Source organism: Trypanosoma melophagium (assembly GCF_022059095.1).
Source record: "Trypanosoma melophagium isolate St. Kilda chromosome Unknown ctg7segment1, whole genome shotgun sequence".
Classification (NCBI taxonomy): domain Eukaryota; phylum Euglenozoa; class Kinetoplastea; order Trypanosomatida; family Trypanosomatidae; genus Trypanosoma; species Trypanosoma melophagium.
In genome coordinates this window covers 72,393-97,272 of record NW_027125191.1, presented here as the reverse complement: position 1 = coordinate 97,272, position 24,880 = coordinate 72,393, and the positions used below count along the sequence as shown (strand labels likewise).

Sequence of the window (24,880 nt, the reverse complement as noted above, 5' to 3'; positions counted from 1 at the left end):
AGCGGTTGATGTACACAGACCACGAGCGCTTGGGCTTGCGGTGTGACTTCTTCATGCTCTTGCTGCGCTTTGCAGGGGTGCTCTTGGGGGTGGCCATTGGTTGCTTCTTGTCGCTTGAGTGCTTGTAAAGATCTAGTTCAACAGCAAGCGAAGTCAGCGCAAAAACAAAAAAAAAAGGAGAGAAAGCAAGGGCCATGTGTATATGTGCAAAGAGAGAGGTCCTGGAGTAGCATCACCAAAGACAACAACAGTGGCAGTTGAAAACACACACACACACACACACACACATTCAGTTTGGATCTATGTTCCGCAGGTCACCACAGAGGTGGCAGTGCGGCACCGTGCAGGGTCCTCTTGTCTAGAGACCTCCCACGATGAAGAAAGGAGGGTCAGTGCAGAATGAAGAAAATCAAACAAAAAAAAAAAAAATATATCTAACCCACAGGGGCATGCATCGGTGTCTAGCTGGACGCGTGCGACACAGCCTTGGTGCCCTCTGCCATTGCGTGCTTCGCCAGGTCCGCAGGGAGCACGAGACGCACTGCTGTCTGCAGCTCGCGTGCACCCAGTGTGCGCTTCTTGTTGACGCGGACAAGCGTGGCAGCCTCGTTTGCAATGCGCTCAAAGACGTCGTTCACGAAGGAGTTCACAATCTTCATTGTCCGGCTGGACATCGACATCTGCTTATTGATCGACTTGAGGGAGCGGTTGATGTACACAGACCACGAGCGCTTGGGCTTGCGGTGTGACTTCTTCATGCTCTTGCTGCGCTTTGCAGGGGTGCTCTTGGGGGTGGCCATTGGTTGCTTCTTGTCGCTTGAGTGCTTGTAAAGATCTAGTTCAACAGCAAGCGAAGTCAGCGCAAAAACAAAAAAAAGGAGAGAAAGCAAGGGCCATGTGTATATGTGCAAAGAGAGAGGTCCTGGAGTAGCATCACCAAAGACAACAACAGTGGCAGTTGAAAACACACACACACACACACACACACAATTCAGTTTGGATCTATGTTCCGCAGGTCACCACAGAGGTGGCAGTGCGGCACCGTGCAGGGTCCTCTTGTCTAGAGACCTCCCACGATGAAGAAAGGAGGGTCAGTGCAGAATGAAGAAAATCAAACAAAAAAAAAAAGATATATCTAACCCACAGGGGGCATGCATCGGTGTCTAGCTGGACGCGTGCGACACAGCCTTGGTGCCCTCTGCCATTGCGTGCTTCGCCAGGTCCGCAGGGAGCACGAGACGCACTGCTGTCTGCAGCTCGCGTGCACCCAGTGTGCGCTTCTTGTTGACGCGGACAAGCGTGGCAGCCTCGTTTGCAATGCGCTCAAAGACGTCGTTCACGAAGGAGTTCACAATCTTCATTGTCCGGCTGGACATCGACATCTGCTTATTGATCGACTTGAGGGAGCGGTTGATGTACACAGACCACGAGCGCTTGGGCTTGCGGTGTGACTTCTTCATGCTCTTGCTGCGCTTTGCAGGGGTGCTCTTGGGGGTGGCCATTGGTTGCTTCTTGTCGCTTGAGTGCTTGTAAAGATCTAGTTCAACAGCAAGCGAAGTCAGCGCAAAAACAAAAAAAAAGGAGAGAAAGCAAGGGCCATGTGTATATGTGCAAAGAGAGAGGTCCTGGAGTAGCATCACCAAAGACAACAACAGTGGCAGTTGAAAACACACACACACACACACAGACACATATTCAGTTTGGATCTATGTTCCGCAGGTCACCACAGAGGTGGCAGTGCGGCACCGTGCAGGGTCCTCTTGTCTAGAGACCTCCCACGATGAAGAAAGGAGGGTCAGTGCAGAATGAAGAAAATCAAACAAAAAAAAAAAAAGATATATCTAACCCACAGGGGGCATGCATCGGTGTCTAGCTGGACGCGTGCGACACAGCCTTGGTGCCCTCTGCCATTGCGTGCTTCGCCAGGTCCGCAGGGAGCACGAGACGCACTGCTGTCTGCAGCTCGCGTGCACCCAGTGTGCGCTTCTTGTTGACGCGGACAAGCGTGGCAGCCTCGTTTGCAATGCGCTCAAAGACGTCGTTCACGAAGGAGTTCACAATCTTCATTGTCCGGCTGGACATCGACATCTGCTTATTGATCGACTTGAGGGAGCGGTTGATGTACACAGACCACGAGCGCTTGGGCTTGCGGTGTGACTTCTTCATGCTCTTGCTGCGCTTTGCAGGGGTGCTCTTGGGGGTGGCCATTGGTTGCTTCTTGTCGCTTGAGTGCTTGTAAAGATCTAGTTCAACAGCAAGCGAAGTCAGCGCAAAAACAAAAAAAAAGGAGAGAAAGCAAGGGCCATGTGTATATGTGCAAAGAGAGAGGTCCTGGAGTAGCATCACCAAAGACAACAACAGTGGCAGTTGAAAACACACACACACACACACACACACACATTCAATTCAGTTTGGATCTATGTTCCGCAGGTCACCACAGAGGTGGCAGTGCGGCACCGTGCAGGGTCCTCTTGTCTAGAGACCTCCCACGATGAAGAAAGGAGGGTCAGTGCAGAATGAAGAAAATCAAACAAAAAAAAAAAAGATATATCTAACCCACAGGGGGCATGCATCGGTGTCTAGCTGGACGCGTGCGACACAGCCTTGGTGCCCTCTGCCATTGCGTGCTTCGCCAGGTCCGCAGGGAGCACGAGACGCACTGCTGTCTGCAGCTCGCGTGCACCCAGTGTGCGCTTCTTGTTGACGCGGACAAGCGTGGCAGCCTCGTTTGCAATGCGCTCAAAGACGTCGTTCACGAAGGAGTTCACAATCTTCATTGTCCGGCTGGACATCGACATCTGCTTATTGATCGACTTGAGGGAGCGGTTGATGTACACAGACCACGAGCGCTTGGGCTTGCGGTGTGACTTCTTCATGCTCTTGCTGCGCTTTGCAGGGGTGCTCTTGGGGGTGGCCATTGGTTGCTTCTTGTCGCTTGAGTGCTTGTAAAGATCTAGTTCAACAGCAAGCGAAGTCAGCGCAAAAACAAAAAAAAAAAGGAGAGAAAGCAAGGGCCATGTGTATATGTGCAAAGAGAGAGGTCCTGGAGTAGCATCACCAAAGACAACAACAGTGGCAGTTGAAAACACACACACACACACAGACACACATTCAGTTTGGATCTATGTTCCGCAGGTCACCACAGAGGTGGCAGTGCGGCACCGTGCAGGGTCCTCTTGTCTAGAGACCTCCCACGATGAAGAAAGGAGGGTCAGTGCAGAATGAAGAAAATCAAACAAAAAAAAAAAGATATATCTAACCCACAGGGGCATGCATCGGTGTCTAGCTGGACGCGTGCGACACAGCCTTGGTGCCCTCTGCCATTGCGTGCTTCGCCAGGTCCGCAGGGAGCACGAGACGCACTGCTGTCTGCAGCTCGCGTGCACCCAGTGTGCGCTTCTTGTTGACGCGGACAAGCGTGGCAGCCTCGTTTGCAATGCGCTCAAAGACGTCGTTCACGAAGGAGTTCACAATCTTCATTGTCCGGCTGGACATCGACATCTGCTTATTGATCGACTTGAGGGAGCGGTTGATGTACACAGACCACGAGCGCTTGGGCTTGCGGTGTGACTTCTTCATGCTCTTGCTGCGCTTTGCAGGGGTGCTCTTGGGGGTGGCCATTGGTTGCTTCTTGTCGCTTGAGTGCTTGTAAAGATCTAGTTCAACAGCAAGCGAAGTCAGCGCAAAAACAAAAAAAAAAAGGAGAGAAAGCAAGGGCCATGTGTATATGTGCAAAGAGAGAGGTCCTGGAGTAGCATCACCAAAGACAACAACAGTGGCAGTTGAAAACACACACACACACACACACACACATTCAGTTTGGATCTATGTTCCGCAGGTCACCACAGAGGTGGCAGTGCGGCACCGTGCAGGGTCCTCTTGTCTAGAGACCTCCCACGATGAAGAAAGGAGGGTCAGTGCAGAATGAAGAAAATCAAACAAAAAAAAAAAAAGATATATCTAACCCACAGGGGGCATGCATCGGTGTCTAGCTGGACGCGTGCGACACAGCCTTGGTGCCCTCTGCCATTGCGTGCTTCGCCAGGTCCGCAGGGAGCACGAGACGCACTGCTGTCTGCAGCTCGCGTGCACCCAGTGTGCGCTTCTTGTTGACGCGGACAAGCGTGGCAGCCTCGTTTGCAATGCGCTCAAAGACGTCGTTCACGAAGGAGTTCACAATCTTCATTGTCCGGCTGGACATCGACATCTGCTTATTGATCGACTTGAGGGAGCGGTTGATGTACACAGACCACGAGCGCTTGGGCTTGCGGTGTGACTTCTTCATGCTCTTGCTGCGCTTTGCAGGGGTGCTCTTGGGGGTGGCCATTGGTTGCTTCTTGTCGCTTGAGTGCTTGTAAAGATCTAGTTCAACAGCAAGCGAAGTCAGCGCAAAAACAAAAAAAAAAAGGAGAGAAAGCAAGGGCCATGTGTATATGTGCAAAGAGAGAGGTCCTGGAGTAGCATCACCAAAGACAACAACAGTGGCAGTTGAAAACACACACACACACACACACACACACACACACACACACACACAGACACACATTCAGTTTGGATCTATGTTCCGCAGGTCACCACAGAGGTGGCAGTGCGGCACCGTGCAGGGTCCTCTTGTCTAGAGACCTCCCACGATGAAGAAAGGAGGGTCAGTGCAGAATGAAGAAAATCAAACAAAAAAAAAAAAGATATATCTAACCCACAGGGGGCATGCATCGGTGTCTAGCTGGACGCGTGCGACACAGCCTTGGTGCCCTCTGCCATTGCGTGCTTCGCCAGGTCCGCAGGGAGCACGAGACGCACTGCTGTCTGCAGCTCGCGTGCACCCAGTGTGCGCTTCTTGTTGACGCGGACAAGCGTGGCAGCCTCGTTTGCAATGCGCTCAAAGACGTCGTTCACGAAGGAGTTCACAATCTTCATTGTCCGGCTGGACATCGACATCTGCTTATTGATCGACTTGAGGGAGCGGTTGATGTACACAGACCACGAGCGCTTGGGCTTGCGGTGTGACTTCTTCATGCTCTTGCTGCGCTTTGCAGGGGTGCTCTTGGGGGTGGCCATTGGTTGCTTCTTGTCGCTTGAGTGCTTGTAAAGATCTAGTTCAACAGCAAGCGAAGTCAGCGCAAAAACAAAAAAAAGGAGAGAAAGCAAGGGCCATGTGTATATGTGCAAAGAGAGAGGTCCTGGAGTAGCATCACCAAAGACAACAACAGTGGCAGTTGAAAACACACACACACACACACACACACACACACACACGACACACATTCAGTTTGGATCTATGTTCCGCAGGTCACCACAGAGGTGGCAGTGCGGCACCGTGCAGGGTCCTCTTGTCTAGAGACCTCCCACGATGAAGAAAGGAGGGTCAGTGCAGAATGAAGAAAATCAAACAAAAAAAAAAAAAGATATATCTAACCCACAGGGGGCATGCATCGGTGTCTAGCTGGACGCGTGCGACACAGCCTTGGTGCCCTCTGCCATTGCGTGCTTCGCCAGGTCCGCAGGGAGCACGAGACGCACTGCTGTCTGCAGCTCGCGTGCACCCAGTGTGCGCTTCTTGTTGACGCGGACAAGCGTGGCAGCCTCGTTTGCAATGCGCTCAAAGACGTCGTTCACGAAGGAGTTCACAATCTTCATTGTCCGGCTGGACATCGACATCTGCTTATTGATCGACTTGAGGGAGCGGTTGATGTACACAGACCACGAGCGCTTGGGCTTGCGGTGTGACTTCTTCATGCTCTTGCTGCGCTTTGCAGGGGTGCTCTTGGGGGTGGCCATTGGTTGCTTCTTGTCGCTTGAGTGCTTGTAAAGATCTAGTTCAACAGCAAGCGAAGTCAGCGCAAAAACAAAAAAAAAGGAGAGAAAGCAAGGGCCATGTGTATATGTGCAAAGAGAGAGGTCCTGGAGTAGCATCACCAAAGACAACAACAGTGGCAGTTGAAAACACACACACACACACACACACACACACACACACAGACACACATTCAGTTTGGATCTATGTTCCGCAGGTCACCACAGAGGTGGCAGTGCGGCACCGTGCAGGGTCCTCTTGTCTAGAGACCTCCCACGATGAAGAAAGGAGGGTCAGTGCAGAATGAAGAAAATCAAACAAAAAAAAAAAAAGATATATCTAACCCACAGGGGGCATGCATCGGTGTCTAGCTGGACGCGTGCGACACAGCCTTGGTGCCCTCTGCCATTGCGTGCTTCGCCAGGTCCGCAGGGAGCACGAGACGCACTGCTGTCTGCAGCTCGCGTGCACCCAGTGTGCGCTTCTTGTTGACGCGGACAAGCGTGGCAGCCTCGTTTGCAATGCGCTCAAAGACGTCGTTCACGAAGGAGTTCACAATCTTCATTGTCCGGCTGGACATCGACATCTGCTTATTGATCGACTTGAGGGAGCGGTTGATGTACACAGACCACGAGCGCTTGGGCTTGCGGTGTGACTTCTTCATGCTCTTGCTGCGCTTTGCAGGGGTGCTCTTGGGGGTGGCCATTGGTTGCTTCTTGTCGCTTGAGTGCTTGTAAAGATCTAGTTCAACAGCAAGCGAAGTCAGCGCAAAAACAAAAAAAAAGGAGAGAAAGCAAGGGCCATGTGTATATGTGCAAAGAGAGAGGTCCTGGAGTAGCATCACCAAAGACAACAACAGTGGCAGTTGAAAACACACACACACACAGACACATATTCAGTTTGGATCTATGTTCCGCAGGTCACCACAGAGGTGGCAGTGCGGCACCGTGCAGGGTCCTCTTGTCTAGAGACCTCCCACGATGAAGAAAGGAGGGTCAGTGCAGAATGAAGAAAATCAAACAAAAAAAAAAAAAGATATATCTAACCCACAGGGGGCATGCATCGGTGTCTAGCTGGACGCGTGCGACACAGCCTTGGTGCCCTCTGCCATTGCGTGCTTCGCCAGGTCCGCAGGGAGCACGAGACGCACTGCTGTCTGCAGCTCGCGTGCACCCAGTGTGCGCTTCTTGTTGACGCGGACAAGCGTGGCAGCCTCGTTTGCAATGCGCTCAAAGACGTCGTTCACGAAGGAGTTCACAATCTTCATTGTCCGGCTGGACATCGACATCTGCTTATTGATCGACTTGAGGGAGCGGTTGATGTACACAGACCACGAGCGCTTGGGCTTGCGGTGTGACTTCTTCATGCTCTTGCTGCGCTTTGCAGGGGTGCTCTTGGGGGTGGCCATTGGTTGCTTCTTGTCGCTTGAGTGCTTGTAAAGATCTAGTTCAACAGCAAGCGAAGTCAGCGCAAAAACAAAAAAAAGGAGAGAAAGCAAGGGCCATGTGTATATGTGCAAAGAGAGAGGTCCTGGAGTAGCATCACCAAAGACAACAACAGTGGCAGTTGAAAACACACACACACACAGACACATATTCAGTTTGGATCTATGTTCCGCAGGTCACCACAGAGGTGGCAGTGCGGCACCGTGCAGGGTCCTCTTGTCTAGAGACCTCCCACGATGAAGAAAGGAGGGTCAGTGCAGAATGAAGAAAATCAAACAAAAAAAAAAAGATATATCTAACCCACAGGGGCATGCATCGGTGTCTAGCTGGACGCGTGCGACACAGCCTTGGTGCCCTCTGCCATTGCGTGCTTCGCCAGGTCCGCAGGGAGCACGAGACGCACTGCTGTCTGCAGCTCGCGTGCACCCAGTGTGCGCTTCTTGTTGACGCGGACAAGCGTGGCAGCCTCGTTTGCAATGCGCTCAAAGACGTCGTTCACGAAGGAGTTCACAATCTTCATTGTCCGGCTGGACATCGACATCTGCTTATTGATCGACTTGAGGGAGCGGTTGATGTACACAGACCACGAGCGCTTGGGCTTGCGGTGTGACTTCTTCATGCTCTTGCTGCGCTTTGCAGGGGTGCTCTTGGGGGTGGCCATTGGTTGCTTCTTGTCGCTTGAGTGCTTGTAAAGATCTAGTTCAACAGCAAGCGAAGTCAGCGCAAAAACAAAAAAAAAAGGAGAGAAAGCAAGGGCCACGTGTGATATATACAGAATTTTTTTTTCTTTTGGAGTTCTCATAACAAATATGGATACATGTTTTATTCTTTTTGTACTTCCCCATGGTGAATTTTTTTAAAGCTTTTTATGTCTTTCGGTCTGTTAGGACGCGTGTGATTGATCCAACTCCTGCTAGAGAATATAATTTTGCATGCCAACGAAAATAGGTAGAACTAGATTTACTATCATGCTCGAGGCAGCGGTAGAGTACTTTCATTAACGTATCCTGTTGTTGGCTATTTAGAGCGGTAAGCTCCTGTTCAATGGCGGCGTCTGATCCACCAAGCGTTACAAGCTCAGAAGCGATGTTACGTACGTATGGGAAAGTGAGGTTGGGAAATGGGACGGTCGTGACCTTGTCTAGAAGCGGTGCTATGCGTGACATACCTTTTAGGAGAATATTTTTCTAGTAAGCAAAGGAAGAACAAGGGTCACTTATTTGTAGCAACAGGTAGATCTTCGCGTCTAACTGTGTACTATAATTTGGATTCGATATGAAATTTACTGTTCTCTTTTGGCGAGTCCTCACCAAATGTGAAATCCTAGAAGATGTCGCTGTTTGAAGGTAAGGGTGGGTGAGCAAAAGAGGTAGATAGGTAGATAGGGAAAGAGAGTGATGAAAGTTGAAAAGGTGTTACTTATCTTTAAGCTGTTCATTGAGATGATATTATGGTTCTTTTTTATTTTTTAATTGGTTGGAATTGGCACATATGGAAATAGTTTTTCTACTACTTTTGTTATATTTGGTACCTTCCCTTTCATCCCCTACTGAGAGTTTTTTTTTTCACCTTTATTGGAACAAAAAAATAGCAGAAAACCATTTACCCTCCACTGCATCAATTTAAAAAAATCTAGAGAGAGGGCAATTACTTCCATAAAAACGTGACCAGTTTTTTGTTATCTTTTTTTTTTTCCTCATATCATTTTGTTCATGCTATATTTTCTCACGCTACTGCTTCTGGGAAAGCAATGTTTTTCATTTCTTGCCTATTGGCAAAAGGGTAATAAAGAAATAAGCTGTAATGCCCTCTTGGGGCTACAACTTCTATTAGGTATTGGTAAATATACTCATGCCAGTAGTAGTAGTAGATGCACTTCCGAAGATGCATTTGCGCATCTATCCTGCTTTCCCATGAAGTAGTTGTCACCTCAATACAACGTTGTTTTCGTTTCATATTCCCATTTTTACTCTTGAAGAATTCAAAAAAAAAAAATGATATCATCTCTTGTCACTATTCACACTGCTTTAAGGTTTTTTCTTTCCCGTTGTCTGTTTTTCTTTCTTCCTTCTTACTGTTTTTGCTTCATGGATTTGTTACTCCCGTTCGTTACTTCTTTTTTCCCCGCTGCTGCGTTGGCCCCGAGCACTTTCCGTCGCTGACCCAGCATGTAAGAGTACAAGGTATAGCTTCCGATTGGGTAAAGACCAAGGAGAATGAACCATACTGTATGGTAGTATGAGAAGGTAAAGTTGTATCGGTTAGGCATCTCCACCGTCCACGGCTTATTTTCTTTTATGTATGGTAGTGCCTTATAAAAGCATCCAATCTCTCCGCTGATACCAATTGGGTAAAGCACAGTAAAGGCGGAGTACCGCAGCCATGTGAGTGGTTGGCACTTTACATTCAGAAGATTTAAACCGTAGTATGAGTAGCGAATAAGCTCCGAAAAGGACCATGCTGTGACCATCTGGGTGAAAAAAGGACTCTCACGTGCGGCGGTTGGGCCAATCTCCAGTGTTCCGAATACAACGAGAACCCGCGATAATACCTGTAGGAATGTTGTAGCCACGGAACTGTTCACCAGACCAAGCATTGCGTGTAGTACCTCCATAACGGCACCACTCTGGAAAATGATGAGGAGTTTGGCAATAAGCGGATACACCTCCTTCACATCTCCACCAGATAACAGATGTTTGAGCACCTTGGTGAGGATCACCGTCCATCCAGCCAACATTGAACCATTGTAGGCCAGCAGGTATGCCTTCTTTAACATGTTATGTATTTTATTTAGAATAAAGGAAAATAATATGGAAACCACTAAAACAATGAATTATTTAGTTATAGTGTGAATAAAACGAGATAATAATGTGAGAAAGGGAAATGGGGAGAAAAAAAGAGAGAAAGTCAAGGCAGAACAAAACAGAAAATGGTATAATATTACTATTATCAAGTCTAATACAAGACGTAAGAAAAGAATATTCCTTTTTCATTTATTTATTTCATTTTTACGTTAGTAGCAATAGAAAAAAAACAAATAATGATCCCTCACCGTCTTCGCTTCTTGGGACCACCGCCTACTCCCATATCACTAACAAGTCTTTGCCAGTCATTTGCGTTCTGTGCTGCCACATCAGCCTCTAGCTGACGCTTCGCCTGTGTACGCATCCGTTTACGTTCCAAGTTTTCAGCACGACGTTTTGCACGCTCTTCTGGTGTTAGTGTCAGCCTCTTACGCAATTGTTCGTAAAAACGACCCACACGTACATGAGACAACGGTACTTCTTTTACAACAACTTGAGTCGAACCATCAATGGCATTATTACCTGCAGTACCCTCATCTGCGCCATTCACCACATTGTCAAAAGCTACAATAACAGTGTTATCCAAAGTAAGGCGTTCCACCTTTGCTGAACGGAACTTCCCCGTAGAAGGATCAATCGCATGACAAGCAACACCAGATCGCAGAGAACCCTCACCCTCTGCTGTTTGCGGCTGCCAAACACGGAGTTGCTCACTGCATACTACTTCTTCTATATTGTAACCTAATATCCACGCTCTGTAACGAATTCGCTCTAGTGGAGTTTCAGGTTTTATAACTTCTGTAATGACACAACTGTACCATGCCAGTTCATCAAAATGCACCTCATAAGGTGCGATTCCCTCGTAAAAAATAACCTGAATAGAATCAGAATCTACGTTTTTCGTCAGTCCTGGTGTCTCTTCAATTACTTCAAGGGCGTTGAGAGATGTAACAGTAGCACGCAGCTCATTTCTAATTTCCTCTATAAGTGCATCTACTTCATCATCAGTTTGGTTGCTTTGCTGAAGCTCCAGCGCTTCTTCCAGGTTGGCTTGTAGACCCCTGTACTCTTCCAGCAGCTGCTCATGTTCCTGCATTAATCAACCCCACTTTATTCCTCCTCCCCAGACAGATACAAATTACTAGAACAAGGAAAATAATAATAATAATAATAATAATAATAATAATAATAATAATAATAACAGAATGGATAGATAGATAGAAAGAGAAAGAAAAGAAGAAAGAAAGAAGGAAACAATAGAATACCAAAAAAGAAAAATAAAGGAAAGACAACATCTTGTGATGCACGCAAAAATCATTTAAACTAACGTGAAAATCAATTCATTCTTTACATGGTGCAAGTTTTCCCTCGCTAATGCTCATCATCATATGCTGGATCTTCCTCATCCATACCATCGTCAGCGTCATCTTCATGAGCAGAAACAACGCCATCATCCCCGTCCTTCATCCCTCCTCCACCCGCGTCTTCAACTTCACCTTCGGCTTCTTCTTCATCTTCCTCCCCTCGTCCTTCCAACGCAGCCTGTCGCTCACGTTCCCGCTTCTTATTCTCAAGAGACTCCAGCAACTTAAGCCTCTTCTTTTCCTCATTCTGCAGACGTTGTTGGCGTACCGCAACCACCTTTTCCAGTATTCTCGCCGTCTCAAAAGACTTATTACACTGACAAATAAAATCGGCAGTAACCTTTGGAAACTCAGGAACCTCCTGTAGTACATCGACACCACTTTTAATAAGAAACTCCACTGCATGGTGTGATCGACCAAGAACGGCCCAGTGAAGCGGAGCTGCCATATACTGACTACGTCGGCTCACTTTAAACTGCTGCTGAAGACCACCGACCTTTTCTCGCTCCTCCACACGAAAGAGAAAGCCATACTGCTCACCCGTTTCAAGGGTGTGGAGCAAGCCCGGAGTGGTAAGCAGAGCTGCTATCATTTCCCGTCGTTTTTCTAGTTTTTCTAAACGTCGAAGAAAAAGACGCTCTTCTTCCATTTCATCTTCATCTTCAGCGGCGAGATCCTGTTCCTCTTCCTCCTCCTCATCGCCGCCTTGAATAGAAGCATGTACAATTTGCTTGATGCGCTCTACATCATCGTAGAATGCCGCAGTGCAAATATCGCGTGAACGCATTAATCCTATATTTGCGTAGAAAATAAGTATATTTGTGTATCCGTATGTGTGTCCTCTTTCTACACACTATATTTGATAACTCAAAAAATAATGAACCACGTACATGCGAGCATTTGCGTTTGTGATTAAACAGGAGGAAAAAAGAGACATATACACAAACACATATATATTTATATTTATACCATTAGGGGAAAAATAATAATACGAGAGGAAGAAAAAAAAAAGAAATACAAATTGATAAACATCAGTTATTTTTGCTATGCTGGTGGTGCACGTCGCGCCATTAATACTCTTTGCATAGCCTCACGTGATGCAAGATTTCCCGCTAGCTCCATTCTTTCTGCCATCATCATTTGATATTGTGGATTGTCCTCAAGGGACAAAGAATCACTATGATTAGTCACTGTTGAATATTGCGATAGTACGGCGAACTTGAAAATTAACCCGCCAAAAAGCAGCGCACAACAGATATATGCATTTCGCTTTGCGCCATGAAAACCCACTGCCTCCTCGTACACAGTGAAAGGTTTGTAGTACGCACGGGGCATTATGGAAGAGAAAATTCTCTTCCTCCTATTATTATCGAATGAAAAAGATAAAGGGATAACCAAAAAAAAAAAAAAAACATCTTATTCGAAAATACATAATTCTGTATGTATGCATGCATACGTACATAAAATATATATAATATATAGGGGAATCCTTCTGTCGACCCATTTATTGAATAAAACATACAAAAAAAAGTCACACATTGAAGCCAAAAACACATGCAAAGGAAAGGTAAGGAGTATAACAATGTACATTAGGATAATACTCCAAATGTATGATAAAGATGGTAGACATCTTTTGTGATGGTATTCACAACGCCATGAAAAATAATTTCCTTTTTTTTATTTTTTCTTTATACGTCTCCCACCTTTTCTTCGTCTTTTTTTTTTATTTTGAGAGAACACGTATATTTTCACATGGTACGCTACTTGCAAATCAAATACTGAATAAGGATCATGGTATTTTCAACCCCTGAAAAGTAGAAAAGGAAAAAAAAAACAGGAATATAAATATATCAACGTAGGCTACGTCATGACCTACATTCATTCTTCTCACGATCGCTCTCCATAACATCGTGTTGTGTGGGATCGTAGTAACACTTAGTCTTGCTAAAGCGTCTTTCTGCTGTCATGACTCCCAACTCAACCTCAAATGGTACACCATCAGAGTGTCGAAACACAAATGGTGTGCTTTTACCAGGAACACAGTACATACGAACGAGCTCTCGCACATGTTCCATTCCATTCACGTCCACACCATTAATCTTTATCAATTCATCATCAATGTGAATACCCACATTGTCGGCGGGACCATCCCGGAAGATACCGTCAACAACCAGAACACCGTCCGTGACGTTATCCACAAGTGAAAAACCAAGAAAAGGCGCAGCTGACGCAAGTTCCATTCTTTCATTAACTTCATTCTCTTCATTCTCTTTCTCAACTGTCTCTCCATTTTTGTTCAAATCCCTTCTTCGCATAGATTTCACTGGACTCTTTTGTTTTTGTTGCTTTTCCTTATTATCAGCTGGAATAGTATGAGCGACCTCGCGTCTTACGTCTTTATTGGGTCGGTCAGTGCTTTTTTCATTCCCTTTCCCTGTTACAGTGACACGCGGATGCAATGGTACGGCACTTTCACTGCGACGTTTCATCACTCGTCTCCAAATACGAAGAAGAAGCCAAATGACAAACACCACCAGACCCCAGCCAAATACTCGAGTCACCTCTTTAGAAGACATTTCCTGCAGATAGAGAGCGAATAAAACTTATACCTCAATATTAGTTGCTTATATCCCTCCTCACACTTGCGTGACAAGAAACCAGAGACTCTTGTGTTCTTTAGGTAGAAACCAAATAAATAAAAAACTAATAGAATAATTAAGGCATTTAAAGCAGAGTATCAATAAAAAGAAGGTCCACATAAGATCAAAAAAAAAACATATATGGTGCGTCAAGGATCACAACCACAGCAACATATATATATATATATATATATATATAAACAAATACGAACGAATAGAAATGTCACTGCGAAACAGAGAAATTCGTCAAAAACAACAACAAAAAAAAGGAAGGACTAAAAACAAAAAAGAAACTCAAGATTTCTCGGGGGTTTTTACCACTTGATCAGTTCGCCACTGTCGTTGGTAGCGTGTGTGAGAATCAAGATCGAAAAAATAAGGTTCATCTTTAAAACGTGATTCTGCTGTCATGATCCAAAGAGATACGTTGTACATTGTTCCATCAGATCGTTTAAGTGTCATATCTGTTAACTCAGCCACACGACAATATTTTGAAACAGCCCGTCTAGCCTCATTAATGGATGTAACACGCATACCTTCGATTTCCAAAAGAATATCCCCAATGCGTATTCCCGCTTGATACGCGGGACCATTCTCATAAAGACCACCTACCTTTAAGAACGACTCACCACGAAATTCTGCTAATGAAAAGCCAATAAAAGGCACAGGTGTGGCTACATTGGGAGGCGGTTTTGCCATTTTCAGCATTCTCCACTTGTATTCATTATTGTACCACTTAGAAGCCGACAACATTCGTTCTTCCACCTCCGTCGTCTCGTCCATCATTTTTAAAATCAGGCGCTGTTCTGTAAACTTAGCGAATATGGAATCGCGGTCAGATTCCTCTTCATCAATAAGAACATCACGTGCAATTTCTTCCTCTGATTCAAATTGCATTATTTTGCGACAAAAACGACGTGATACAGAAAAATACCAATCAACCTTTCTTTGTGCTTCTAGACGAAGCATTGATTGTCTTTCACCAGCAACTATGCGCGCTCTTTCGATGCACTCCACCTTTATCACATCAACCACCATTCGAGGATTATTAGCATCTTCGCTTTTAACAACCAGATTATCAGACAAAGGTGTTTCATTGCTCGTTAAAGTGTCAGCCATCTCAACATCACGCAAGGCTATGCCCTCAACATCATACCACGCTGCCTCCTCGACATCACACCTTGCTATCCCTTCAGCATCGTCCACCTCAAGCCTAGCTGATTCTTCAGCCTCCATCAACTCAGAAAAAGCTCTCTGTTCAGCCGCATATATGCCCAAAACATTATTCCAAGTAATACATTGTACAAGCTCAGCAGCTTCTTCAGCCCTCTCCACTTCCAGTCGGGCAACTTCTTCAGCTCTATCCATCGCATGCCTGGAAAACCCGTCGATGTCGTGCAATTCAGACATCTCCCGCCCAAGAACTACCCTTTTGCCCAGAGTATTTATTGTTCCATCGTTCACTTGGGTATCTGAGATGATATTTTCTGGTAGTGTTCCATCTGTAAGCAGACTCTCACGTTGTTGATCCTGAAGGAGATGATCTGTGTATAAGAGAGCGCTTGGAAATGAGTCTGAGGAACCTTTCTTCAGGATTCCTTTTTGCACAGGGTGTTCTTCCGCTAAAACACGTATTTCACTCTGATCACAGGGGATTTCCACAGTCGCAGGAGAAGCTTGAACAAGATGTGTGGATGCATCGTTACCATTATAGGGTGGCTTAATATGAACTAATGTGGTATTTGATAATGAATCTCTTTGCTTTTTGAGTATGCTACGTGGCAATGCTTGATGTTGGTGGTTGTCATTTATCTCTGTTACCTTTTTTTGTTTTCCTAGTTTGAGGCGTGCAGAATAAATATACAGTAAAACCAAACATATAGCCAAAGGGACCAAAACGATAAATATTATTATGAGGTGGACTCCGATATTTTTAACGACGCATGAAGAAGTGGTACCAAGTAACTCATAAGAGCATAGTGTGGTACAATCGAATGAACTCCAGCATAGTTCAGAGAAAAAAATATTTTTCCCTTTGCTATCAGATGTCAAGTTAAAGCGCACCAAAGCAATATTTTCAAAGATAATGCTTCCCTTACTTCCCCCAAGAGTTTGGTTTATACCGTTAATGGTGGCGTCTAACACACAATTTCCTTTATCAGCCTCACAAAGACCTTTGTGATAAACTATGTTGTATGTTATGTCCATCCATTTGCCACGAGAAGTTGCCCTTCCCCAATGGAGGTTTGAATCAATGTGGCATCTTTGAGAAGTATCAATTGCCTCGCTTTTACTGGGATACAAAGCAAATATCCACAAGAGTGCCAAGAGAAAATGAGCACCAAGCCCTAACATTATATGTTCCCAAATACTCTAATACTAGTGATACTTTGTAATATATAATATATATATATATATATATATATTATATATATAATGGATTTTATCACCCCCTATTACTCACGCTTACTCGTTCTGCTTGCGTATTACCACATCATCCGATAATGAAAGAAATAATATCATACACATATTATAGGAGAGAGGAGAACAAAGGAAAAAAGAAAGAACAAGATCTAGGGGTGATTTGCAAAAGGCAAAACTCTCTAAAACTGTTGCCAGTAAGAAAAATAAACGGTCGTATAACTCCACAGAATTAAAGAAAGAGAAGTAAAGGCCAAAAAAAAAAAGAATGCAAAACCTCTTGATTTCGCTTGCTGCATCCAGTATCCTTTTAACTCCCTGTATTTATTTTCTCCCACATTTCCGCTCCAGCAACGCTTCCAAAAATACAAGTCATAGAAAAAAAAAAGAAAAATAGTAAGAAAATCGGTGTTTTTTTTTTTTTTTTTGATCGTAGATAATCCATTCTTTTCGAGTTCATACCATTGGAGAAAATGGTTACGCCTATAATAGCAGTGGGAACGGTAGGAACTCATAACAACACACCTTACCATTTAAGACTGTGAACACCACCATTGTTTAATGTTGTCTCAAACTCCTTCTGGCGGTCGTGAAAAACACAGCTCCAGAGCGATGCACCAACGCTCTTCTCCAGTTCTCTAAAGGCATTCAAAGAAAAGCAAAGTCGTTCCTTATTTTCCTCGTTAGAATGGCCAACGGCATGTAATTTCTCTGAGTTTATTTTGAAATTCCTTTCGTGAATTTGTGAAAATAAATAATTTCCAAAAGCATCTCTCACATTAGAAATTGTCTCTGTAGTGGAAGCCACATCCTTGCGTCTTACTTGACCACCTCCATTAAGACAACCGTCAGGGCACGCCATTAGTTCAATAAAAGTGTATGGTGCAACAGAAGCTAATTTACGTTTCATTCCACGTACGATATTCTGTATGTTTTGGAACCCGTATGCGACGCAATAAACCTCACCAGAGTTACAAGAACTTGTAGCTAGATGGTAATTGGAGTTCCTCTTCATCTCGTAGTGAATATCATCCGGTACAAGTTCAGTGTGGTGCAGCTCACGTGATGCGTAGTACATTGCAAAACGGTGATATCCCCCACTTCCCTCCATGGCCGCTGCAATTTTTCGATTAGACTCCTGTAATGGCGGCATAGTGAATGACTCGAAATCCGAGTCCAGCTGGTTATCCCAAGGTAATGATGGATCTATTTCCAGCATCCAATCAAGCACTTCTTGTGTGCTAAGAACAAAGTCTGTATAGCGTTCACCACTTTCAGAAAACGCATCTCGTGCCGCCTCCAGTTTTCTATCAAAGCAGGGTTGTACAGAGATGTGGCATAAATGTGGGTTGTGTGACTTTGCATAGCAACCCGCGATTCCCTGCGGTGACATTACCGAACAGAGAAGTGGGAGGATTGCAGCGCCTTGTTTCTCGCAATAGCAAACCCACCCAGGGCACGCAGAAACTATCATTGGAAGTCTATCTTTCTCCTCTCGCATTCGACGACAATACTCTTCAGCAGTCTTTTCAACAGAGACGAGTTGTGCCCAACGAAGGTCAATAACGTATTGTACCTGTAAGACAGTACGAAAGAAACCACTTAAAATATGAAAAACCTTGTACGTTTCAATCTTTAAAAAAGCAGCAATAGACGAAGCTGATTGATCACTAATGGAAACTAAAAAAGGTCGACTAACATCAGCGGTACGAGCTTTTAAAATTTCTTCTCGGCTTTGCGAACTCACAAGAATAGCTTCTGCCGTTGTTACACATCCACTACATGCCAAACAATCCTGAAGAGTTATCTTCACCACTTCATTAGAAGAGCTGTATCGACGAACACTGCCGTCTCCGCTTTGCTGTAGTGTTGTTGGAAGGGTACAAGCCTCTGATGGGGCAATGTAGTCCATCCCTGCCAACATAAGGGATGCAGAAAAGTCATTGGCTGACATTTTCTGTGTTACACAATCGAACACAACAGCAACAATAAAATGGAAGAATAAAAGAAAAAGACAGAGAAAAAAAAACATGATGGTAAAAAACTAAAAAAAACAAAGAAAGAGACAACAACTCCGAAAGGTCTTTAGAGAAAATCCACTTCTTTCAAAGACCATCACAGAGGGCAAAGCGGTTGGAAAAAATCAGAGGAAGAAAGATTGAGAGGTAACAGAAGAAGAAAAAAGACGAGAAACAGACAGTCGAGCACATCACTCACATGCGAAACCCAAAGCCCACTAACATACACACAATACAAATTAAAAGGTAAAATAAAAAGGAGTTACATTGCTACAAAAAATCAAAAAATCACAAGGAGCAGCAATACAAAAGAAAAAAACATATGCGCACAACCCATCATCCGTGATATTCAGTTTGCAAAAGAGTATAATCAGAGTTGTCAATACCAATCCTACACCTCTGTTCCCTGAAAATGAAAACAAGGGATGGAAAATAGTGCTTTTTTTTCTCTCTCTCTTCCCCACTCTTCACCTTTCGGTTACACACACGCATAGACACATATAGTCGCAGACACGTATATATATATATGGGTTCAAAACTTCTTGTACTTTTCCTTGTCACAAAACACCAGTGGGAGATACAGGGCAGAAAAATACAAAGAAAAGAAAGAGACGCAATGTAGCTAATAGGAAAATTCTCAGAATAAATAATAAAACACAGAAGAAAAAAGAATCTCCCAACCTACAACGACTCCCCTAATAACCATCATACATACACCCACATTCACACGTACACAAACACAAACACAAGTAGACTCTAGCACGAAAAAAAAAGAGGAGCAACGTAATACTCAACCGTTTTCTCCGCTGCCTCCTAGAATGAAACAATGCAGCAACAAAACAAAAAGGAAAAACAGCAGGTAACGAAATAAAATAACACCAGGTGCTGAGAAAAAAAAAAAAAACGAAAACGGCGGAAGAAAGAAACAAAAGAAAAACAGAAAAGAAGAATAAAATAACGAGAGCTAGCGGATACTCGCACTTGATCATAAAAAAAAAAAACATCGGCAAAAGATAGAGAAAAAAGTAGACAATATAAAAACGCCACTCTCTATATTCTTATTCTTCTTTTCTTCAGATTTTCGCATGCCATTATCTTCTAAAAACTCACACCGTACCTCTAACTGCGTTCTTTATGGCTTCAACAAGATGGGTACCTTTTCGCATTGCAGCTAAATACAGTTACTAGGGGGATTTCCCTCACCCTTACCGTGTTCATGGGTGTCATTCAGGTGCATTGATCGGAGATGGTTTTCGTAATCCTCCAACCGCTGAATAAAGGACAAATTAAGGGATATACAGGGACGCTTCCTATACACGTTTTCAAAGGCAGTTCGAAATGATTGACCTTCGGAAGCCATCATGTATGCAATAACGATGGCCGCACTACGAGATATTCCTCGACGACAGTGAACCAAAACTCTACCATTATGAGTCGCATTGCGAATAAACTCAAAAGCCTCATCAAAGTGTTGTTCTAACTCCTCATTAAGACTATCACTAAGAGGTATACATTTACTTTTAACAAAGTGTATGGACTCCATACGATGAAGCTCTTCCTTAGGTATCAACTCACGTGCGACATTTAATACGTGAGTAATGCGGTGTTGACGAAGCAACTCTTCATTCGCAGCATCACGCCACGATCCAATAGAAACCATCTCATTAATGTCAGTCATAGGGTAACACTGAGCCGCATTGCATACCTCATCATCTTCATTTTCCATACACACCTCTGAGTGCCGTTGTACAAGCTCCAAATTAAATGCTGGAAGACGATTCTTGGCCATCTTCTCTCGGCAACGTGACATTATCCAGCACAGATACAGCGTCAAATAATAAATAGATAATAAACGAAAAAAAAACCTACAAAAGACAACGTAACCTGAGTCTGTATTCTCTGATGTTCTTCTTTATTTTTTTCTATCCAATTTAAAGCTCAACCTTGATAAAAGAAGGAGATAAAGCACGTCAAAGTAAAAAAATCTACCTTGATTAGCCCTTTCGTCGTGTACCCGCTGGTATCTTAATTGTTTCCTTTTTTTTTCGCTCGTCACAGTGTTTTTTTTTTTTTTTCACCTTGGAATAATATTTTTTCAGAAAGGTACAAACAAGGATTTAAAAAACCACGACACCGATGGCTTATATATATATATATATATATATACCAACGGGCAATAAGGGATTGAATCTATCCTATTGATGAAATATAAGTATATACACCCCCGTATGTGGGCGTTGGTGGGGGTCCAATATACTAGAATGGATGACAATTAGCCTACCTTGGTTGTATGAAGAGCAATGAGTGGTAAGGGTCGGTCTCCCTGAATTTTTTTTTTTGCTTTCTCCTACTTTCCCTGTTGTTCCCTTACCTTTACTTCCCACAATCTCCTATGATACTACACAATCCCTACGTGTCAGCACTCTCAAACCAAAATACTTTCCAGCCAGACACACCACCCCCACAGCGCACACAAAGAAAAAAAAAGCAACGAAAAAAAAAAAACTTTCCTTTAGAAGTTGTGTTTTCTGTTCCACCCTACTACCTGGTGTGCGTTCTACAGTGTAAAAAAAAAGAAAAAGAAAGAAAGAAAGAAAGAAAGAGAGGGAACAACAAAAAAAAAAATAGAAAACAAATTAGAGGGAAAGAAAAACAGAAAGGAAAAAAAAAATAGAGAGCGGGATCGAGAGAGAAAGAAGAAACCCTTTTCAGTCAGTAGAGATCAATATTTTCATTAAAAGTGCAGAGTGACTCGCACTTCTTCTCTTCTTTTAACTGACATGCCCAAGAATAATAAAAACAACAACACCATAACGGCTTGGTATCACCCGAGAGGTATGGCAAGCCGCACTCCATCTGCAAAAAATTGCGTCCATTCATCAGTTAGGTTATTCTCTGCATTCACCCTAGACCCATCCTCATTTTTTTGGTCACATTCAAACGAAAGAGCAGCTGCGTTTAGAAGTTGCTTCTCCACTTCTGCAAGCCGTTGTGTACGTCTTTCAGCAACATTGTATGCCGATACTCCTTTTATTACTATTGATGCTGGTGTTGCTGGTAATGTCACTCCCCTGATAGCACCGCAGTGTTCACACTGTGGAATTTGCATTGTTCGGCTGTATTCCCCACAGCTACAACATCGCCACGGTGCGTACGGTAATGCGGTAGAGTCCACGGACCTCCGCACTCCGCAGTCGTGACGTTGACAAACATCATTCCAGCTGCTATTTAGGGTTAAACAAGTCACACAACGCCAGGCATGTACCTCCGTTTCAGGAATAGCAGGATGAAGGGAAAGACAATGATGGCAATTAAATCCACGCACCGCCCGCTCACCGCACTTCTTACACGACCACGTGGCATGTCTGTCAAACAAGACTGGATCAAGGCGAATAGTCCCGCAACTTCCGCAGTTCTCTGTAACCGTCAGTGCTTCTGTTTCTTCTGTCGTCGTCGCCTTCATTGTTATTAGTGCACCATCGCTGTCACGTATGTGCTGTCGGCTGCCACACGAGTGACACCGCCACGGCCAGTCGGGCTGCAGCGCCAAAAACTGACGAAGAACCGTCAACGACTGAAAGCACTGTGCACACACAGTTCCAGTATTAGTAATAGTATGAACATCCCCAGTAAAACTAGAACTACTGTTAGTCATAGTCCTATTTGTAGTAGTTTCAGTACTGGTGAGGGCGTGGCAGAGTGGACAGCGCAGGAGTCGACGTTGCCACGCTGCAGTCTCACGCGGGTGTGGTTCACCGCACGACGAACAAGAAGAAGAACTGCCAGAGCAATCTTCTGCTATTGACCCCCGCGGGGAAAGTGTACAGGGCTGTTTGCAGGTAAGACACTGACAGCACGCGTGTTGACGCCTCACACTGCATGCGTAGCACCAGCGTCTAAAAGGAGAGTTAATCTCTCCACACCCACATTGCCAATTGAAATAACTTACCGACCAACCATTACCAACGTTACCACAATCAACGCACTTCTGCACCGGTTCTGTACCATCACAAACAAAAGGTGAGTAAGATGAACATAAGTTACAATACCAAATTAGAGAATTTGTTTGACTCTTCTTTGACGGATCAATTAGTTCCTCATGTATGACATGTGCTTGGGGATTAGGATGAGGATGACGGCATCTTAAACAAATATCAACGTAATCGCCAGACGAAGAAATCCATGAACAATTTGGACAAATCCATTGGTGTTCTACTAAATCCCGTGAGACACATCCAATACAAGAAAGACTTTTTAGACGTACATGGTTCATGTATTGACATCCACATTGCCAATATTCCCCTGTCTTCTCACTTAAGCTCTTCTGTTTCAGCAGTACCAGTTCCTTTCTTGATGGAATATCCTGCATAGTCAAACGTAGTGGCCATCCAACAAATGTTACCCACCTTGACAATTCACTAGTATAACGATGTAATGATGAAGTTGATTGTATAACTTCTTCAAGTATCCTTTTTATACGAGGACCTAAATTCAGAACTCCATAACGAGCAGCAAACCGGTGAAAGCTATGGTTTTTTACAGCATTGTACATTTCAGTACCGATGTTTTTGCGTGAACTAAGAAGAATTTCCAATTCTTCAAAATCAAAGTAATCGTGAGAATATTTTCTCTCAGTTTTAGCCTCACCACAGAGAAATATCTCTGTTACAACAGCCAAAGTGCAAATATCTAAAAGTCCACGTATAGGACCAAAATGTAGACGTTTGCATTTGGCCAACATACTATCGACCCCGGTATCACGGAGAATTCGTAAAACATCATATGCAAGAAGGGAATTATTTCCAGTTTTTAACTTTTTACTCCCATTTCCATACTGGGTATAAAATACACGCATTACAGCTAAAATGGCTTCTCGAAAGCGTTCACCTTCTGCGTTATCATTTTTAGCAAAAACGCAGACGTTCATAAAGAGTGTAGCAGGTCGAGTTACCACTACATCTACTCCACTTCCTTGCCATTTTTGTTGGCGAAATAATCTTGAAAACGCAAACATCGCATACGCAAGCGTTGAGGACCACCTTTCATCACGTTCTATTCCAGATTCACGGCGACCTGGTATAGTTATATAATACTCAAAGACCTCTGCATCATTAAGTAATGCGGTACCATAAATTGGCATAACAAGTTCTTCACCATCAACTATAGCACGAAAAAGTTCTGCGTATTGTAAAAGACGATATCGTTCTACGTAAAACTTGCGTAGTTTACGTACAAATACAGGAGGCATACGAGTTATAACGATAGTTTCATCTAATAAGGGTAAAACCCTTTGTAGACGTACAACATCGCTATAATAGTCTTGTATAATAGATAAAAGTTCTCTATGACCCTCATCAAAAAAACTAACATCTGCAAAAACAGCATTAGCAGAGAGTGCAAAGAGTACTTGATGCCAGTAGTGCAATAACTCACTTGGTTCAGTTGGTTTTCCCTGTTCAATAGTTGCCCTCCAAGCAAAGGGAGGGAGAGAGCGTAACGCTGAAATATTACTCTCCTCCACTAACCCTGTAGACTCCAGAGTGTCGCCCCATAACCATGATAAATAATCACGATGCACAGATGGTACAAGAAATCGTACAACCTCTTTTCGTACACGGTCTTTATTTAATAATCCACGTCGGTGTAACAACTGCAGAAGAGGCACAAGGAGAGGACGATTGGCGTTGTTTAAAAGTGCCTCGGGTGACTGCTGCACAAGCTCTGCACTTGTTGTGAGCGCAGTTCGGGAAAGCACATCATCGTGGCAGTCAGCGTGCATAATGAGACCCACATCGTCTCCAGCGCCAGTCGCACAGTCAACACCTGCCCGCACGAAACGCCTCAAGAAGAAGGGGCGTTTTCTGGTTCCCAGCGGCTTTCTCAGCATGGGACCCCCTTCCTGAAAATAAGAAGAAATAAAAAAAGAAAAAAAAAAAGAAAAAGAAAGAAAGAAAATAAAGTTATATAAAGTAGAAAAAAAAAGAGGTAGTAGAAAAACCTGAAAAACAAAAGACAACAAATCAATAAAAAAAACCAACCTCTTCTGTAGCCATAGAAGAAGATTTAACTAGTTCAGCCTCTCCCTCTCTTCTCCACCTTTACTCCCACTTGATCTCGGAACCAACGATAAAGCAACGAAAAATAAATAAATAAATAATAATAATAATAATAATAATAATAATAATAATAATAATAATAATAATAATAATAATAATAGAGTGATCCTCCCCACCACCCCACCACCTTGACTAAAAGGTGGTTTAGGGGATATTTTACAACGATAATGACAATAATAATCTGCACTTGTATATGTATGCAAATCAGAAAAAATAAATATAAGAAATCACATGGAAGTTGAATAACTCTTTTTAAGTCCCATAATAGTTTCACCACGT

At 43.9% G+C, this 24,880-nt stretch overlaps 10 protein-coding genes across 10 annotated transcripts; all 10 read right to left on the bottom strand.

Annotated features, from left to right (window-relative positions):
* Positions 1-8,105: 8,105 nt before the first annotated feature.
* LSM04_004296 (Actin-related protein 2/3 complex subunit 5) lies at positions 8,106-8,405 on the bottom strand (the record flags this gene model as incomplete). Its single annotated transcript, XM_067333846.1, has 1 exon — positions 8,106-8,405. The coding sequence occupies one exon, from the start codon at positions 8,403-8,405 to the stop codon at positions 8,106-8,108; it is 300 nt and encodes a 99-aa protein (XP_067186328.1).
* Positions 8,406-9,310: 905 nt separating this feature from the next.
* On the bottom strand, positions 9,311-10,015 carry LSM04_004359 (Protein-tyrosine phosphatase-like; the record flags this gene model as incomplete). The annotated part of the gene is made up of 1 exon (XM_067333845.1): positions 9,311-10,015. The coding sequence occupies one exon, from the start codon at positions 10,013-10,015 to the stop codon at positions 9,311-9,313; it is 705 nt and encodes a 234-aa protein (XP_067186331.1).
* A 272-nt stretch (positions 10,016-10,287) lies between these two features.
* LSM04_004206 (uncharacterized protein) lies at positions 10,288-11,139 on the bottom strand (the record flags this gene model as incomplete). The annotated part of the gene is made up of 1 exon (XM_067333844.1): positions 10,288-11,139. The coding sequence occupies one exon, from the start codon at positions 11,137-11,139 to the stop codon at positions 10,288-10,290; it is 852 nt and encodes a 283-aa protein (XP_067186326.1).
* A 275-nt stretch (positions 11,140-11,414) lies between these two features.
* On the bottom strand, positions 11,415-12,194 carry LSM04_006705 (uncharacterized protein; the record flags this gene model as incomplete). The annotated part of the gene is made up of 1 exon (XM_067333843.1): positions 11,415-12,194. One exon carries the CDS (start codon positions 12,192-12,194, stop codon positions 11,415-11,417), a length of 780 nt encoding a protein of 259 aa, XP_067186417.1.
* A 257-nt stretch (positions 12,195-12,451) lies between these two features.
* LSM04_002738 (uncharacterized protein) lies at positions 12,452-12,742 on the bottom strand (the record flags this gene model as incomplete). Its single annotated transcript, XM_067333842.1, has 1 exon — positions 12,452-12,742. One exon carries the CDS (start codon positions 12,740-12,742, stop codon positions 12,452-12,454), a length of 291 nt encoding a protein of 96 aa, XP_067186271.1.
* A 530-nt stretch (positions 12,743-13,272) lies between these two features.
* Positions 13,273-13,983, bottom strand: LSM04_003838 (PDZ domain; the record flags this gene model as incomplete). The annotated part of the gene is made up of 1 exon (XM_067333841.1): positions 13,273-13,983. One exon carries the CDS (start codon positions 13,981-13,983, stop codon positions 13,273-13,275), a length of 711 nt encoding a protein of 236 aa, XP_067186312.1.
* Positions 13,984-14,340: 357 nt separating this feature from the next.
* Positions 14,341-16,401, bottom strand: LSM04_002632 (PDZ domain 6; the record flags this gene model as incomplete). Its single annotated transcript, XM_067333839.1, has 1 exon — positions 14,341-16,401. One exon carries the CDS (start codon positions 16,399-16,401, stop codon positions 14,341-14,343), a length of 2,061 nt encoding a protein of 686 aa, XP_067186268.1.
* A 592-nt stretch (positions 16,402-16,993) lies between these two features.
* On the bottom strand, positions 16,994-18,421 carry LSM04_008515 (Iron hydrogenase; the record flags this gene model as incomplete). Its single annotated transcript, XM_067333838.1, has 1 exon — positions 16,994-18,421. The coding sequence occupies one exon, from the start codon at positions 18,419-18,421 to the stop codon at positions 16,994-16,996; it is 1,428 nt and encodes a 475-aa protein (XP_067186474.1).
* A 1,235-nt stretch (positions 18,422-19,656) lies between these two features.
* Positions 19,657-20,295, bottom strand: LSM04_003720 (Dual specificity phosphatase; the record flags this gene model as incomplete). Its single annotated transcript, XM_067333837.1, has 1 exon — positions 19,657-20,295. One exon carries the CDS (start codon positions 20,293-20,295, stop codon positions 19,657-19,659), a length of 639 nt encoding a protein of 212 aa, XP_067186306.1.
* A 1,014-nt stretch (positions 20,296-21,309) lies between these two features.
* On the bottom strand, positions 21,310-24,372 carry LSM04_006715 (uncharacterized protein; the record flags this gene model as incomplete). The annotated part of the gene is made up of 1 exon (XM_067333836.1): positions 21,310-24,372. One exon carries the CDS (start codon positions 24,370-24,372, stop codon positions 21,310-21,312), a length of 3,063 nt encoding a protein of 1,020 aa, XP_067186418.1.
* Between the last annotated feature and the right edge of the window lie 508 nt (positions 24,373-24,880).